Source organism: Lithobates pipiens, unplaced genomic scaffold (genome assembly GCF_037356315.1).
Source record: "Lithobates pipiens isolate NorthernLeopardFrog02 unplaced genomic scaffold, aLitPip1_a1.2 Scaffold_18, whole genome shotgun sequence".
In the NCBI taxonomy this organism is placed as follows: Eukaryota; Metazoa; Chordata; class Amphibia; order Anura; family Ranidae; genus Lithobates; species Lithobates pipiens.
In genome coordinates this window covers 191,346,285-191,364,250 of record NW_027507758.1, presented here as the reverse complement: position 1 = coordinate 191,364,250, position 17,966 = coordinate 191,346,285, and the positions used below count along the sequence as shown (strand labels likewise).

Below are 17,966 nucleotides of genomic sequence, written 5' to 3'. Positions count from 1 at the left end.
TCCAATCGTTCAGAACGTGATGACATTATTTAGTTACGACGGAACTACGTTCGGGCTAGTAGCCAATAGCTTTGGTCTAGGAATTTGATCTGAGCATGCGTGGCACTTTGTACGATCGGAATTCTCTACAAACGATCAGATGAAGTCCGATCGGAAAATTTTTATATCCAGCTCTCAAACTTTGTTGGTCGGACATTCCGACAAAAAAATTCCGATATGGCCCACACACGGTTGGATTATCCGACAACGCGGTCCGATGGGACATTTTCCTTCGGAATGTCCGACTGTGTGTACAAAGGCTTACTGTGAAGTAACCTTTCTGTATTTGGAGATGAAATCTCTTTTCCTCTAGGCATAAAGAGTGCCCCCTTGTCCTCTGTGTTGACTGTAAAGGGAATAACTCAACACCAAGTTCACTGTATGGACCCCTTATATATTTGTACATGTTGAGCATATCCCCCCTTAATCTCCTCTTCTCAAGTGAGAATAAATTCAGCTCCTCTAATCTTTTCTCATAACTGTGCTCCTCCATGCGTCTTATCAGTTTGGTTAACTCTTGTCTGCATTTTCTCCAGTTCTCCTATATCCTTTTTTGAGAACTGGTGCCCAAAACTGAACATTGCAGATGAGGTCTTACTAATGATTTGAACAGGGGCAAAATGATATCTCTCTCTCTGGAGTCCATACCTCTCTTAATGCAGGAAAGGACTTTGCTCGCTTTGGAAACCGCAGCTTGGCATTGCATGTTATTATTGCGCTTATGATCTACCAAAACCCCCAGATCCTTCTCCGCTATAGATTCCTCAGTTGTACTCCCCCTGGTATGTATGGTGCATTCATATTCTTAGCCCCCAAGTGTATAAATTTACATTTATCTACTTTAAACCTCATCTGCCACATAGTCACCCAATTAGACAGAGCATTGAGGTTGGCTTGTAAATTGGAGACATCCTGTAAGGACGTTATTCCACTGCATAGCTTGGTGTCATCTGCAAAGACTGAAATGGTACTTTTAATCCCAGATCCAATATCATTTATAAAGATATTAAAAAGTACGGGTCCCAGCACTGAACCTTGGGATACACCATTGATAATCTTAGACCATTCAGAGTAAGAATCATTAACCACTACTCTCTGAATTCTGTCTTTTAGCCAGTTTTCTATCCATTTACAAACTGATATTTCCAAGCCTGTAGACTTTACCTTGCACATTAGCCGTGCGTGGGGAAATGCTTTTGCAAAATCCAAGTATACCACATCCACAGCCACCCTTCTCTCTAAGGTTTTTCTTACCTCCTCATAAAAAGCCTATGCTCTGGTACAGTATATCTGGGCCAGGAGTTCAGGGCTCAGAAACTCTCTCTGCAGCCACGCATCTTCTCCATAGCTGACAGGACAGGCTATGCGGCTGCTGATTGCCGCTGCCCATGTGATGGGGCAGACCAATTATAATGCTTCAAAACGTCCCTCCTGACGAGGGACGCTTTGGACATTCAGCTCAGGGGATTTCTAAGCCTCGGACCCCTGACGCGGATATACCAGGGCCTAGGACCGGCGATTGTCGTGGTCCAGGTCAGTGGGGGGAGGGGGGGGGGACCTGTGTAAGTTCACCTTACAGATTTTTCTGTAAAGGCGAACTTACCCTTTAAAGTCATCCCACTGGTAGACTGAGCCAGCGGTTCCCACCCTCTCCACAGCCCAGAGTTCCAGTGAGCTCTGGAGGGGCAGAGCAGACAGAGCTCTCTGCTCACTGAAGACTGAGAACTGAGCAATCAGCAGTCTTTGACTGCTTAGTTCTCAGTCTTAGAATCAGCGGGGAACAGATGCAGCAGCGGACCGATTCTGCATCCACATAGGTGAGTATAATTTCAGCCCCGCTCCATCCAGGCCACGCCCCCATTCATTAGTCATAGAGGTCACCCAGGGAGGACCTCCATGACTAAGCCCTGTGGGCTGGGTGAAACACATTTGGGTATGGCCTAGATAGAACCTGGCTGAAGCCATTTATTACTATAGATACGGGCGGAGCTGGTGTTCTGCAGTCAGTAATTTTCGCTCTAAAATGCTGGAGTTCAGTTTTATTTGTTATGCCGGGTACACCCGATCGAACAGTACGTCAGACAATTCGATCATGTGTGGGCTCCAGCCGACCTTTTCATCGTAGAGTCCGGCAGACTTAGAAAGCAGTTTTGACTCAAAATTTGTCCGCCGGACTTGGATTTCAGCGGACAATCCATTTGTCAGTGTGCTAGTCCGGCGGACTAAGAATGACGCATGCTCTGAAGCAAGTACGAGAAGGAAGCTATTGGCTACTGGCTATTGAATTTCCTTTTTCTAGTCCCGTCGTATGCGCTGTATGTCATTGCGTTAGAAATCGCCGGACTTTCGGAGCGTCCGTGTGTGGCCAAGTCCGTGTACATGGCATTAGTTAAGTCCATCTAAATCTGCTACTCTAAAAGGGTCTATTGTTCCTCTATCCAGAGTATAGACACCCTAGACCAGAAAGTATGTTACTGGCTGAATCACCAGGTGCAAATAAAGGGGAAAAAGACAAAAAATAAAACAAATGCAGCCAATGTTAAAGGATTAGTAAGCTGCAATATAATTTTTTTGTTTTTGAGTTTAATACCACTTTAATTGCAGAACAGTAAAATCAAGTCTTCTGCCAGGCAAGGATGTGCTGTGTGGTAGAGCTGTGTTAATCTCAGGACTGTATGAATGCAATCCTATAGATGCTTGATTTGAATGAGATCCGGAGAATTTGGAGGCCATGTCAACACCTCAAACTGATTGTTGTGTTCCTCACCCCATCAGGGAATACCGTTTCCATGAAGGGGTGTACTTGGTCAGAAGCAATCTTTAGGTAGGTAGTACATCTCAAGTAACATCCACATGAATGGCAGGACATAAGGTTTCCCAGCAGAGCATTGCTAAAAGCTTCACACTGCCTCTGCCAGCTTGCCTTCTTCCCATACAGCATCCTAGTAATATCTCCACCCCAGGTAAGTGATGAACATGTACCTGGCCATCCATATGATGCAAAAGAAAATGCGATTCATCAGACCAGACCACCTTCTTCCATTGCTCCGTGGTCCAGTTCTGATGTTCACGTGCTTATTGTAGGTGGTTTTGGCTGTGGACACCAAGTCAGCATGGACACCCTTGACTGTGGTTTACGTAGCCCCATACACAACAAACTGCGACGCCAATTTTTTCTGCTTTCAACACATCAATCTCAGGGACAACATGCTAACTTGCTGCTTAATTTATCCCACCGATTTTTAGATGCCATTGTACCAAGATAATCAATGTTATTCACTTAACCTGGCAGTGGTCATAAAGTTATGGCTGATTGGTGTATAGTTTTGTTCTATCTTTTTTTTAACATTAACCTCCACTCAGTCCATGAAATATGACCCATGGCACTAGAACTACTGTAAGCTACTGCGATTTTATTATTTTAATGTATTTAACCGCTTGCCGACTGCCTCACGCCGATATACATCAGTAGAAGGGCTTGTACAGGCAGAATCACGTACCTGTATGTTGCCCCTTAAGAGGCGACCAGCGGGCACGCACGCGCCCGCAGCAAGCTCCGTGAGTCGGGTCATGGGTCCCGCGGCCTCGATCGCCACGGAGATACCCGCGATCGCCTCATGGGGAGGAAGAACGGGGAGATGCTAATGTAAACAAGCATCTGCCCGTTCTGCCTAGTGACAGTGTCACTGATCTCTGCTCCGTGTGATCAGAGCACAGCTCAATGATGTGCCATACACAGCCACGCCCCCCCCCACAGTTAGAAACACACCCCTAGGACACACTTAACCCCTACACTGCCACCTAGTGGTTAACCCCTTCACTGCTAGTGTCATTTACACAGAAATCAGTGCATTTGTATAGCACTGATTGCTGTATAAATGACAATGGTCCCAAAAATGTGTCAAAAATGTCCGATATGTCCGCCATAATGTCACAGTCACAATAAAAATCGCTGATTGCCACAATTAAAAAAAAAAAAGAATTATTCATAAAAATGCCATAAAACTATCCCCTATTTTGTAAACGCTATAACTTTTGCGCAAACCAATCTATAATCGCTTATTGTGATTTTTTTTTTACCAAAAATATGTAGAAGAATACGTATCGGCCTAAATTGAGGAAAAAAATTGTTTTTTTATATATTTTTGGGGGATATTTATTATAGCGCAAACAATAAAAACTGCAGGGGTGATCAAATACCACCAAAAGAAATCTCTATTTGTGGGGAAAAAAGGACGTCAATTTTGTTTGGGAGCCAGGTCGCACGACCGCGCAATTATCAGTTAAAGCGACGCAGTGCCGAATTACAAAAAGTACTCTGGTCAGGAAGGGGGGAAATTCTTCCGGGGCTGAAGTGGTTAAACTTGTAATGTTTAATGGTAATGATGTCATAACATTAATAAAAGAGCTGATAAGCTACATATACAAAGTGTACCTCATCATTTGTTAATTTCAGAAATATATCTCCCAGGATTCCTTGTCGGGACCATTTGACCACTCTTTCTTGTAGTACATGGAGCAGGTCCAGATGATGCTGGATCAAATATCGCAAGGAACTGGGAAAGAAACTGAGAAAATGAACAAAAAGGTGACCCTTGAAGATGTGTACAGCCTGAAAAGTAACAGTACTGTGATTAATGTTCTCTTTAAAATGTCAAATGAATAATGTACTGGTATTTTAAACATACCTTACTCAAAACCTTATATTTAGGTTATATGCTGTATTGCTATTTTGGCAGTAGATGCATCATCAATTATCCAACATATTAAAATTAAGAGAATGCTCAACTCCCCCTGTTAGGCTGCCTAGTGAAATGAGCACATCATGCTTCCACAAAAATATAAGTTTTATGTTTATACACTGTATACTAGGGATGAGCCGAACACCCCCTGGCTCGGTTCGCAGCAGAATATGTGAACAGGCAAAAATTAGTTTGAACATACGAACACCGTTAAAGGCTATGGGACACGAACACGAATAATCAAAAATGCAAATTTTCAAGGCTTCTATGCAAGTTTTAGTCATAAAAAGTGTTTGGGGACCTGGGTCCTGTATCAATGCAAAAAAAAAAGTTTTAAAAAGCCTTGTTTTTTCGGGAGCAGTGATTTTAATAATGCTTGAAGTGAAACAATAAAAGTGAAATATTCCTTTAAATTTCGTACCTGGGGGTGTCTATAGTATGCCTGTAAAGTGGCACGTCATCAGGGAACAGTCCCTGCACAAAATGACATTTCTAAAGGAAAAAAAAGGAATTTAAAAGTACTTGCGGCTATAATGAATTGTCAAATAGATGTACTGTATCAACAACACCATGTGGTAGGGTGGATACTCAAAAACAAGTCAAAACGTGTATAACAGTTACAGTATAACAGTATAACAGTTACAAAGAAGGAGGACAAAAATGGGCTATGGACTTTTTAGGCACGAGTTGTAACAGTAATAGATTAAAAATTGATTTTATTTACAAAAGACAAACAGTGATCAATATTTAAAACCATCAAATCATCCACATCAATTCTATCTTAATAATGTTACCACATATATATGCTATAGATACTCGAAAATTTATGGAAATTGCCACATATTAATCAAAAATAACAGAGAATCAATAATAATCCAAGATTAGAGGAACAGCAATGGAAGTAGAGTGGAAAAACCATACTTTGTGCTCGACATGTTTTGCTTCTATCAACAACGCTTCTTCTAGAGCGTAGTATGACTGATGAGCAACCAAGGAGGCTCGTCACAAGGATATTGGATGGACCAAACCAGAGGCTAGCGATTCTAATACTAGAAGTATAAACGCACAAGGTGACTCACAAAGCCACAAGTCACAAGGGAAGGCTTAATCTCCTAATGTTATTAAGGGGGTCCAGGGGTAGAGGTTCTGATCAAAAATGAAGCCCGTGTTATATCCTCCAGAGGAATGGAAAACCAAACAATCAATGAGGCTATTCATAATATAATGAATTGTAGGCCCCGGAAATACAGATGAAAGAAGTCATTGAAAAAAATGGCATGGGATCCCCCCTGTCCATTACCAGGCCCTCTGGTATGACTATTAAGAGGAACCCCGAACCAAAAAAAAAAAATGTTGTGCTGCTCCCCCTCAAAATCCATAATAAACCCTTCAGGTCAGGTATGGATTTTAATGGGAACCTCGCGCCAAAATAAAAAAAAAAGGCGTGGGGGTCCCCACAAAAATCCATACCAGACCCTTATCCCAGCACGCAACCTGGCAGGCCACAGGAAAAGAGGGAGGGACGAGAGAGCGCCCCCCCTCCTGAGCCACACCAGGCCACATGCCCTCAACATGGGGAGGGTGCTTTGGGGTAGCCCCCCAAAGCACCTTGTCCCCATGTTGATGGGGACAAGGGCCTCATCCCCACAACCTTTGCCCAGTGGTTGTGCAGGGTCTGCGGGTGGGGGGCTTATCAGAATCCGGAAGCCCCCTTTGACAAGGGGACCCCCAGATCCCTGCCTCCCTCCTGTGTGAAATGGTAAGAGGGTACAAATGTACCCGTACCATTTTTCACAAAAAAAGTATCAAAATGGTACAAATGACAAGACATGGCTTGGGACAAGTCCTTTATTAATAAATAAAAATATCCCACGATGTCCTTTCATTTTCTTCTCTCACTCCACTGATGGACCGAAAAAGAAAAAAAGCCATGACCAACCCCCCTCCATGGGAGGCACCCACTGTATGGCATGTCCTTGCAGGTGAGAGTTCTTTTTTAACTGAGGGCGGGGCCACGTGGTGACGTTTACAGGTGACCCCACCCCCCCTCTGACACACAGGGACTTCCCCATGGCTTTACCAGAGCGTCAGAGGGGGCAGGGCCACCCATTTACGTAACCTGAAGGGTCTGGTATGGATTTTGAGGGGGACCCCCACGACATTTTTCTTCACAGTTTGGCGCTGGGTTTTTTCATTTTGGTTCGGGGTTCCCTTAATATTCATACCAGACCCAAAGGGACTGGTAATGGACTGGGGGGATCCCATGCCGTATTTTTCAATTACTTCTCTTACTATAGACACCCACCAGGTATGAAATGTAAAGGAATATTTCACTTTTATTGTTTCACAAAAAGCCATTTTTAAAACCTTTTTTTGCATTGTTATATGTCCCCTGGGACAGGACCCAAGTCTCCAAACAATATGACAATATCATGCATATAAACCTTTAAAATTATCACTTTTGATTTCTCCCATAGACTTTTAAAGGGTGTTCCGCGGCTTTCGAATTTGTCGCAAACACCCTAAATTGTTCACTATTCGTCGAACACTCGATGTTCGAGACAAACTTACCTTTGACATCAGGCTCATCCCTACTGTATACCCCAAAGCATTCCATTTCCATTAGGGATGGGGGTTTATTATAAAGATTTGCTCAAACACAGGCTATATGCTGTGTCTTCTAAATGCATTTTTCCTAAATTATAATTGTAGTTTTTTTTTTTGCATATCTGATGTATAAATAGCCTTATTCAATAAAACGGAAAATTGTATACTCACCTTTCTGTAATTTTCCTTCCCTGGTGCATCTTCATGGCAGCATACAATGAGTTTTGGCTCCACCCCTGCAACGTGATAGGACTGGTTAACTATAAATAAAAGACAGACCTGGCTTGCTGCATTCTCTGTAACTCTCACCATTTGAGTGAGAATCGGTATGCTACCATGAAGATGCCCCAGGAAAGAGAAATTTTCCATTTTCCTGGTGCATTATAGCAGCATACAATGGGAATTACCTCGCCACACAGGAGGGTGTAAGAACAAATTTATAATGATACACTAACGTGTATAGTAGCCTAAGTATGCTCCTGCACATTTTCCAAATGTTACTGTCGTGAGCTGAGCTGGGTTCACCCAATGAGGCATGCTGGAGGTATTCCGGGAGAACCATATAGCCTCAGGAGACAGTCCATGTCCATGTAGTTGGCACTGCCCTGGTGGAATATGCTCTTAAGTCTTCCAGATCAGGAAGGTCTTGTGAAGAGTAGGCTCTTATATTTGTCTTAACAATCTGGGAGGTGTTTGTACATGTTGATGCTGACTCTTTTTTTCCACTAGGAATAAAGGTGAACAGAATCCTCATCTCCTCTGGGCACTTGGAACCTTCACGATCGCAAATTTTTTAATTAATTTGACTACAAACTGGACCAGACGTTTTTGCTTTTTGATTGAATCCAGTTTATGGCTGGCTGGAAGCAATCAGAGGGTAGACACTCCTTAAACTTCCACCAATGTCACACTGATATAGCCATTATGCCCCACTGATCCTGAATATTTTCTATCCAGGTGTGTGTGCAAAGCTTCAGTCTGGCTCCCACAGGCACCTCCTGGATGAGTGCATCCTTAAAAGGACTTCTACCGTTCTCTCAAGACAGGTGCCTTCGATTTTTATAACTTCAGCAATGAAAATTGAGATTTCTCTCCAGTTCCCTTTGTAATCTTTGTTCCGGAGTGTAGAATTTCACCTCCTCGTATCTACCTGGGAGTTGCCGTCTGTATGCGGGACCTTTTTGATTCTTCTGCTTTTTTTCAGATGATATCAGCCCTGAACTGCCACTGGTAACTCTTAAAATGGCTGTATTCAGTCTACTCCAAAATAGATTGGAGCCATCATCTGGTATCATGCACCAGTTTGATTTTGAGGTGGGATCTGCCAACCATGGCTTAAGTCATAATGCCCTTTGTGCTGTGACCATGGACATCGTTCTTGAAGAACATCAAATGATGTCTACTGACAAGTCTCCCATCAACTGCAGCTCTTACAAAACTGGTATCACCTTGTCTCCTTCCCCTCCCTCAGAAGGGCATTTTTAATATTAATTGTCCAACTCGATATTGCTCTGCCCAACACTGCAAATGTTATTGCTGGTCTGCAGGCACCTGTAGATGCTACATACAGTAAGTGCACTTCAGAACTAAATCTAATTTTCGGACTAGAGCATTCTTGAATGTAACCGCAAGGTACTACATCCACCATGGGAGATGACAGCATTAGATGGTGACAGTAGGGGGCCTGTTGCCCCTTTAAAATATTGGTCCTTCAACCATCTCTCCAATTCGGACACCACCTGCTGGCTCTGGTTAAAAAAGTACTGGGAAATTCTGCCGCAGACTGAGGACTAGATGCTTTATGTATCGACTCTTTAGCTGATTCTTTACTCAAGGCTGCTACTTCCCTGACATCCTCTTCTTTGGCAGTTGCCGCTTTCTCCAAGCAAAATTGTCATACTAGCTTGTCAGGCAATAACTTTCCACCACAAATGCAGTAACCATTAGGGCTAGTAACCTGTAGTGTTTGTAGAGATGAGCAATGATAATGAGAGACAAAGTTTATTACCTTGATCAACATTGCCTAGATGTCATTGCCTAAAGGGCGACTTGTTCTGGCCTTTAGAGGGCTCCCTCTGTCTTGAGGTCCTTGCAGGGCTATATTCGACTTGCTCCAAGCAGACTTGACATACTAGCTTCTCAGGCAATGACGTTCCACCACAAACACAGAAACTATTAGGACTGGTAAGCTTTGATATTTGTAGATGGGAAGCAATGATAATGAGAGGCAATGAAGTCCTTGATGTCTGTGCCTATATGTTTTAGTTTTTTGTGGGCTCCTTCCATCTTGAGTTCTCTACAGGGCTGTACATATTACAACAGCACTGGGACCCGATGCTCTGTTTTTCTCAATATCTTCACTACTTACCAAATCCCTTTACCTTACAGGCAATGGGTGGTCTGACTGAGCAGTGTTCCCTATAGGGACAGGGTAAAGCAGCAGACTAAAATGAAAAATATCACGACACCGTGATCCCAGAGCAAGCATTGAGAAGTAGATAAGAATTAATGCAATAAAAATGGAAATAATACCTGCAGACAATGACCACATAAGTAGCCAGCGTACTTTAGATGAGAACACCACTATATATTGCCCCAATATGCCTTAAATCCATTTAAAACTGGCATCCCTGGCCATCAGTGATGATATCAGCACCCAAGCATGATCAGATCGCAACCTTGTCTCCCAGCACCATTTTGGAAAAGGACAAGTCTGGAAAAACTGCCTACACTGGCCGCATCCCTTCCTGTTGTCCATGCTGTACTTGTACTGCTGCAGCCATCTTGGAAACGGCAAACACCCACAATCAAAACTGGGAAAGAAAATAAAGAACTGACAAATAAGAATTGAAGGAAAATGCAAAAATGAATTTTGGAACTTTCTCCAAAATTGGTTTTAAAGGATTATTTTTTTTTTTATATCAAACATGTCTATATGTATACCTGCGATGTGCAATTGAATAAGCGGCCCCATCCTTCTCTTCTCAGGTCCCACTGCTGGTGCTCCTGGTTTCTCCTCTCTTGCTGGTGCTCCCCATAGGAAACCGATTCCCATGGGGGCACTCATGTGGGCTCACTCCCGAGCCCCCTTGCTGCTTCTATTCTTTTGATACAGACAGCGGGACTTGGCCCAGCACCCCATTGCTGGAGTTGGCTCCTAATAATCTGGCCAATGAGGAGGGAGACAACGGCGAGAGCTGCTGCATACAGTGGGAGGGGGAGCAGTGTTCAGTATATGGGGATGGCAGTATACAGTGGGGAGAGAACAGTGGAGTGGTTTGGGGGGAGCAGTGAGCACTGGCAGTATAGGGGGCACAGTAAGGGGAGGAGCAGTGAGCAGCATGAAGTGTACTGACCACATTAGGGAGCTGAAAGATTGTAGAGAGAATTGATGCATGCACTTACCATATTGATGGAGGTGAAGGCTTCCAGGGTCACCATGGATGTTTCTCCTCCCAGTCCTCTACCATGCAACTACCTGTGCATGTATGTGAAGATGGCCACACCCCCACCCCACCCACCAGCTCAGGAAGCCCGTGGAGAAACTGCCAGCTGGGAGAGAGACCATCTGGTCTGCCAGCCACAGGAGGCTACACATCGGGGGGAAAAGGCTGCACTGCACTGCTCCAAAGCAGAGGCCCTGGTTTCATTGTGTTATACAGGTGACCGCACAGTTCCCCTGCAGCATTGGAGGGGCGCAATTGCAACCCCTGAAGGTCCTCCAGTGGGTAGGAGAGGTGGCATATGGAGGAACCGATGTGTCCATTTCTCTCTTGCCCCCACTGGATGTGTGCGTGAGAGAGGAGGAGGAGAATCGGGTATTCAGCGGTGGCAGGAGAGAAATGGACACATCAGTTCCTCCATATACCACCCCTCCCCTGGCACAGTGTGACAGGGTGCATCGGCCGTGCAGCCAGGATTATTTAGCACAGCACAGCCTATATACGGGGGACTCCCACACCCTGCGGGAGACTTGGCATGCCTGAATGCTGCGAGTCGGGTCTGTTTTTGATCTATAGTTAACCAGTCCTATCAGGTTGTGGGGGGGGGGGGGGGGCGGAGCCACAACCCACTGTATGCTGCCATGATGTACCAGGAAAGTTTTCAGAGGACTTATGCTTTGTAAAGCTGTGCCAGAAAAAAACCTCATAGAGCAAAGAACTAGTTACCAAAAGTAGACTTCCTGCAGTTGTTATTTTTCCTAAAACTGACTTACCATACCTTGTTCCTGTTTCCTACCATATGGTAAAGAAGTAAAGCTTTGTTTCCTCATGTCATGCTCACTGACTAAAGACCAGTGAACTAGAGCAATGATGACCTGGTACTGCATTGTACTTTTGCAGTCCTTGTATATAGCAGAGAGTGTGAGAGGAAGTATCAGCATATGGAGTAAATCATTGTATGTGCTAGCAAGCAGCATGATGATAGGAAGAGAAAGCAAAATGAGAGAGATGACTGTGTTGCTTCCCCTTTTAAAGTCCAGTAACAGGAGGATACTCCTGGAGGATGGACCAGGCCAACCTTCTTAGCAATGATTGTGATTGGTTGCCAGAGGTTACAATGTATCATTACCGCTCACTGACTGGTTGCTAGAGGTTACAGCACATGTTATGGCTCACTGTTATTTTCTAGAGGTTACAGCAAATGACTTCTGCTCGTTGATTGGTTGCTGGAGATTACTGTACATCAATACTGCTCACTGATTGATTGCTAGAGGTTAGTGAACAGCTATATCACTCACTAATTGGTTGTTAGAGGTTACTGCACATTATTGCTGCTCACTGATTGGTTGCAAGAGGTTAGTGCACAGCATTACTGCTCACAGATTGGTTGCTAAAGGTTACAACACATCATCTCCTCACTGCCTGCCTGCATATTCACATGCACCAAAATTCAGGGTGCCGTGGCACCGTGTTATTTTGAAGAAGGGTTCCACCTCCACTTTGCTTACTTTTGCAGAACAGGAGGATGTTAGGCTTAATGACCACAGTTATAGACAGGACTTTCAAGTATGATCCTTTACCTCCCCAGTGGGCAGCATTCAGCAGAAGTGATGGTGGATGTGACCTCAGGGAAACATGATATACATATGAATGCCACCTCGATTTACATATCAATGCCGCAGTCCACAACTATTTACATAAAGCTGGGCAGCAGTAGCAGCAGAAGTTTACACTGAGATATCAGGACACAGCGTGGGGCTAAAACTTCAAGGGATAAGGTAATTTAAATTGGGATAGTTGGCAAGTATGAGGCAGCTGCTTTGGGCCTCACAACAATGATGGGGTCCAGGGCAGCTGCCCCTTTTGCCCTGCCTTAAAAACAGTCCTGTTTGGATAATTGCATCACCAGTATCCTCCATCCCTTTGTTTACATTTAGCTTTCATCTAGGGCAGTAATGGCGAACCTTGGCATCCCAGATGTTTTGAAACTACATTTCCCATGATGTTGAACTACACCACAGAGTACATGAGCGAAATGGGTAATGTAGTTCCAAAACATCTGTGGTGCCAAGGTTCACCATCACTGATCTAGGGGATATCCAGGTCGACAATTGACAGCTGACAGCTTACCAGCACAGACATGCCCCACTGGCATACTTCTGGTCTTAAATGCCTCCAGTTCTGTGAAATTGAGGTAATTCTTTATGAATGTGATGCTCCTGTAGCGACAGGTTCTTAAACTCCCTGAACACCCTGAATTTGTTGCCAGTATTGGCAATGTAATCAAATTTGCACAAATGCTTCCCTGAATTGGGCACAGGTGGTTCTAAAGGGAACTACCACTAGAAAAGTGACATTCACACTTTATTGAATGCCCTAAGATGTACCTCAAGCTAAAAGGAGATACCATTGTCTATACCCTGTCTAAGTCTAACCAATAGTATTTTGGCATTTACTACAGCAAACTACTATTTAAAAACCGTAATTGTTTTTTTTTTTTTTTGCAGGGACATACAATACCTTCTCTCTTTAGCATTCCTCTTGATTTCAGACCCTTGTAAAGTTGCTCTGATCTTCAGAATATGAGATAAGTTCAGGACATATTTACGTTCTGATTCCAGAAGGTCCTTGGCAGCACTTTGCCTCCTTGCTTTATGTCATAAACAAATTCAAAATAAATGACACTTTTACGTAAATAAAAGAAAATTAAAAAAACCTGGTGATATAAAATAATACTCAATTTCAGACATGTATAACAGTTAAATACAGCTTATAGTTCAGGACAGAGGAGGTCATAGCCCACGTACACACGGTCGGAGATTTTTCCAACCAAATCCGTCGGATTTTGCCCGTCGGATTTAGTCCAACGGATTGTGTCCGAAACTGTTGCATACACACGGTCAGGCCAAGTTGGCGAAAAATCCGATCTTTCAGAACGTGATGACGTAATTTCGTTACGATGGGACTACATTCAGGCTAGTAGCCAATAGCTTTGATGTAGGAATTTGATCTGAGCATGCGTGGCACTTGGTCCGATGAAAATTCTCTACAAATGATCGGATTAGGTCCGTCCGGCCCAGTTGGCCGGGAAATATTTCCAACGTGTTGGAAAATTGGGTCGGACGGAGATTCGGACGGAATCAGTCCGATGCATACCACACACAGTCGGATTATCTGACGACACGGTCCGATAAGACTCATTCCGACAGATTCTCCGACCGTGTGTACAAGGGCATAGAAGTAGTTTACCATTAAGCATATAATTCATGTAATTACAGAAACTCAAGTATAGGATATCAGACTGTCCAGCCTTTTGATAAAATAGGATATATTTTTTCTGATGCATAGAAGGAGATACCTGACAATTTTAGATACTTGTTTTACTGATAGTTCATTATCAGTTTTTCATGTGGTTGTAAACATCTGACATGAAAAATGAGCAAAGCATATGCTTCTAATGTGTGTACTTACCTCGATCCAAAGCACTGAGTGAAATTTCTGTCTGGATTGTCTGCTGTTTGCAAGAGTCAATTCTGACTGACTCCAAGAGATCGAGGGGCACGAGGGAGGGGTACTCCAGCACACAGCAAGTGATTGACATCCTCAGCTGTGCATGCTTCCCTATGAGATTGTGTAGAGAGGGGTGTCATCTTTCCCTCCATACAGGTCTCAGATTACTCAGCTTCTCCTTTTTGAGCTGTGCAGTGTGTGACATCAGGTCCCTGCTCCCTGCCTTATGATGATCAGAAATGCTGTGGAAACTGTACATTTTGAACAGCTGTGGATAAGAGATGGCTACAGATAAACAGGTATAACTTATGTAGGAGGATTTGTTTCATCTCTGTGTATAACCTAAGGCTAGTCACTTCAGTGGGTATGTGTAAGGGTTTACAACCACTTTAACCAGTTTCAGACCGGACCATTTGGCTGGCCTAAGACCAGACCACTTTTTGCGGCACTGCGTCGCTTTAACTGCCAATTGCACAGTCGTGCGACGTGGCTCCCAAACAAAATTGACGTTCTTTTTTCCCACAAATAGAGCTTTCTTTTGGTGGTATTTGATCACCCCTGCAGTTTTTATTTTTTGCGCTATAAACAAAAAAAAGCGTCAATTTTGAAAAAAACACATTATTTTTTAGTTTTTGCTATAATAAATATCCCCCAAAAATATATAAAAAAAACTTTTTTTCCCCTCAGTTTAGGCTGATACATATTCTTCTACATATTTTTGGCAAAAATAATCGCAATAAGCGATTATTAATTGGTTTGCGCAAAATAGTTTTATGTCATTTTTATTAATAATTTTTATTACTAGTAATGGCGGCGATCAGCGATTATTATTGTGACTGCAACATTATGGCGGACACATTGGACATTTTTGACACATTTTTGGGACCATTGTCATTTATACAGCAATCAGTGCTATACAAATGCACCGATTCCTGTGTAAATGACACCGGCAGTGAAGGCGTTAACCAGGGGGTGGCAGTGTAGGGGTTAAGTGTGTCCTAGGGGTGTGTTACTAACTGTGGGGGGGCTGGGCTGTGTGTTAGTGAACACTGATCTCTGCTCCAATCACAGGGAGCAGAGATTAGTGTCACTTGTTGCTAGGCAGAACGGGGAGATTATGTTTACATCGGCATCTCCCCGTTCAGCCTCCCCGTGAGACGATCGCGGGTATCCCCGCAGCGATCGAGTCCGCGTGACCCGCAACTGGACTCACGCCGGCGGCGCGCACGCGATGGCAGGGCAGCAATTTCAACTGGACGTACCTGTACGCCAGTTTGTCTGCCCGTGCCATTCTGCCGACGTACATCGTCGCTCGCCGGTCGGGAACTGATTAAGAGACTAATCTCTTTTAAAGTCTTGAGCACATAGCTGAAAGCTAGAACAAAAACTATGAGGCTGATTTACCAAGACAGTTGAGATTGTTCGCACGTTAAAATTATTAAACGTAGACAGATAATCTCTGTTTACCTACTTTATCTGCAAATGACTATTATTGAAGTTAATCTTGACAATTTATTGTGTGAACATTGTTATTGTTAGGGGATGAGCCGAACACCCCCTCCCCCCATTCGGTTCACAGCAGAACATGCGAACAGGCAAAAAATTTCATACCTAGGGGGTGTCTACAGTATGCCTCTAAAGTGGCGAATGTTTCCCGTGTTTATAACAGTCCGAGAGCAATATTACATTTCTAAAGGAAATAAAGTAATTTAAAAGTACTCGTGGCTATAATGAATTGTCGGTCCCGGCAATACACATAAAAGTAATTGAAAAAAAATGGCAAGGGATTCCCCCACAGTCCATTACCAGACCCTTTTGGTCTGGTATGAATATTAAGGGGAAGCTTGAACCAAAATGAAAAAAAAAATTGCGTAGGGGTCCCCCCAAATTCCATACCAGGCCCTTCAGGTCTAGATAAGGGGAACCCTACGCCAAAATGTAAAAAAAATGGCGTTGAGGTCCCCCTCAAAATCCATACCAAACCCTTCAGGTCTGGTGTGGATTTTAAAAAAAGAAAGTAAAAATCCATACCAGACCCTTATCCGAGCACGCAACCTGGCAGACCACAGGAAAAGAGGAGGGAAGAGTGAATGCCCCCCCTCCTGAACTGTACCAGGCCACATACCCTCAACATGGGGAGGGTGCTTTGGGGTAGCCCCCCAAAGCACCGTGTTCCCATGTTGATGGGGGACAAGGACCACATCCCCACCACCCTTGCCTGGCAGTTGTGGGGGTCGCGGGCGGGGGGCTTATTGGAATCTGGAAGCCCCCTGTATCAAGGGGACTCTCAGATCCTGGCTTCCCCCAGGTGTGAAATGGTAACGGGGTACAAATGTACCCCTACCGTTTCACAAAAAAAGTGTGAAAATGGTAAAAATTACACGGTCTTTAATAAAAAATAAAAAAATAAAAATGTCCCACAAAGTCTTTTTCTTCTTCTCTTGCTCCGCCGACGGACCGGACAAAAAAAAAATAACGTGACCGACCCGCCTCCATGGGAGGCACCTGCTCTATGACGGGTCTTCGCTTTGACAGTTCTTTTATAACTGAAGGCGTGGCCACACTGTGATGTTCCCGGGTGACCCTGTCCCCTTCTGATGCATGGGAACTTCCCTATGGCTTTCCCATAGTCAGAGAGAAAGCCATTGGGAAGTCCCCATGTGTCAGAGGAGGGCGGGGTCACCTGAGAATGTCACGGTGTGGCCCCGACCTCAGTTATGAAAGAACTGTCAAAGCAAAGACGAGTGATACGGCGGGTGCCTCCCATGGAGGCGGGTCGGTCGTGTTTCTTTTTTCTTTTTCAGTCCGTCGACGGAGCAAGAGAAGACGAAGAAGACTTTGTGGGACATTTTTATTTTTTAATAAAGGGCTTGTCCCAAGCCGTGTCATGTAATTTTTACCATTTTCACACTTTTTTTGTGAAATGATAGGGGTACATTTGTACCCCGTTACCATTTCACACAGGGGAGGAGGCTGGGATCTGGGAGTCCCCTTGTTACAGTGGGCTTTCAGATTCCGATAAGCCCCTGCCCCCCGGGGACCCCCACAACCAACGGGCAAGGGTTGTGGGGATGAGGCTCTTGTCCCCATCAACATGGGGACACGGTGCTTTGGGGGGCTACCCCAAAGCACTCTCCCCGTGTTGAGGGAATGTGGCCTGGTACGGCTCAGGAGGGGGGCCGGTCTCTTGCCCTCCCTCTTTTTCCTGCAACCTGCCAGGTTGCGTGCTCGGATAAGGGTCTGGTATGGATTTTTTTTTAATTTTGGCACGGTTCCCCTTAAAATCCATACCAAACCTGAATACCAGACCACACAATTGTTTTTTTTTCATTTTGGTTCGGGGGTTCCCCTTTTTTCATTTTGGTTTGGGGGTTCCCCTTAATATTCATACCAGACCCAAAGGGTCTGGTAATGGACTGTGGGGGAATCACATGCCGTGTTTTTCAATGACTTTTATGTGTATTGCCGGGACCAACAATTCATTGTAGGCACGGGTACTTTTAAATTACTTTCTTTCCTTTAGAAATGTCATTTTGCTCTCGGACTGTTCTAAACATGGGAAACATGTGAAAAATTTACAGGCATACTATAGATACCGCCCAGCAATGGAATTTTTATTTGTTTC

General features: G+C 44.1%; 1 protein-coding gene across 1 annotated transcript in view; it reads right to left on the bottom strand.

Annotated features, from left to right (window-relative positions):
* Nucleotides 1–17,966, bottom strand: part of ARHGEF33 (Rho guanine nucleotide exchange factor 33) — a 282,191-nt gene that overhangs the window by 100,344 nt on the left and 163,881 nt on the right. The window contains exons 8-9 of the mRNA XM_077486478.1: nucleotides 13,352–13,481; nucleotides 4,475–4,607 (exon numbers count right to left, since the gene is read on the bottom strand). Of these exons, the coding sequence (XP_077342604.1) occupies nucleotides 4,475–4,607; nucleotides 13,352–13,481 (263 nt within the window). The remainder of the gene's footprint in view (nucleotides 1–4,474; nucleotides 4,608–13,351; nucleotides 13,482–17,966) is intronic.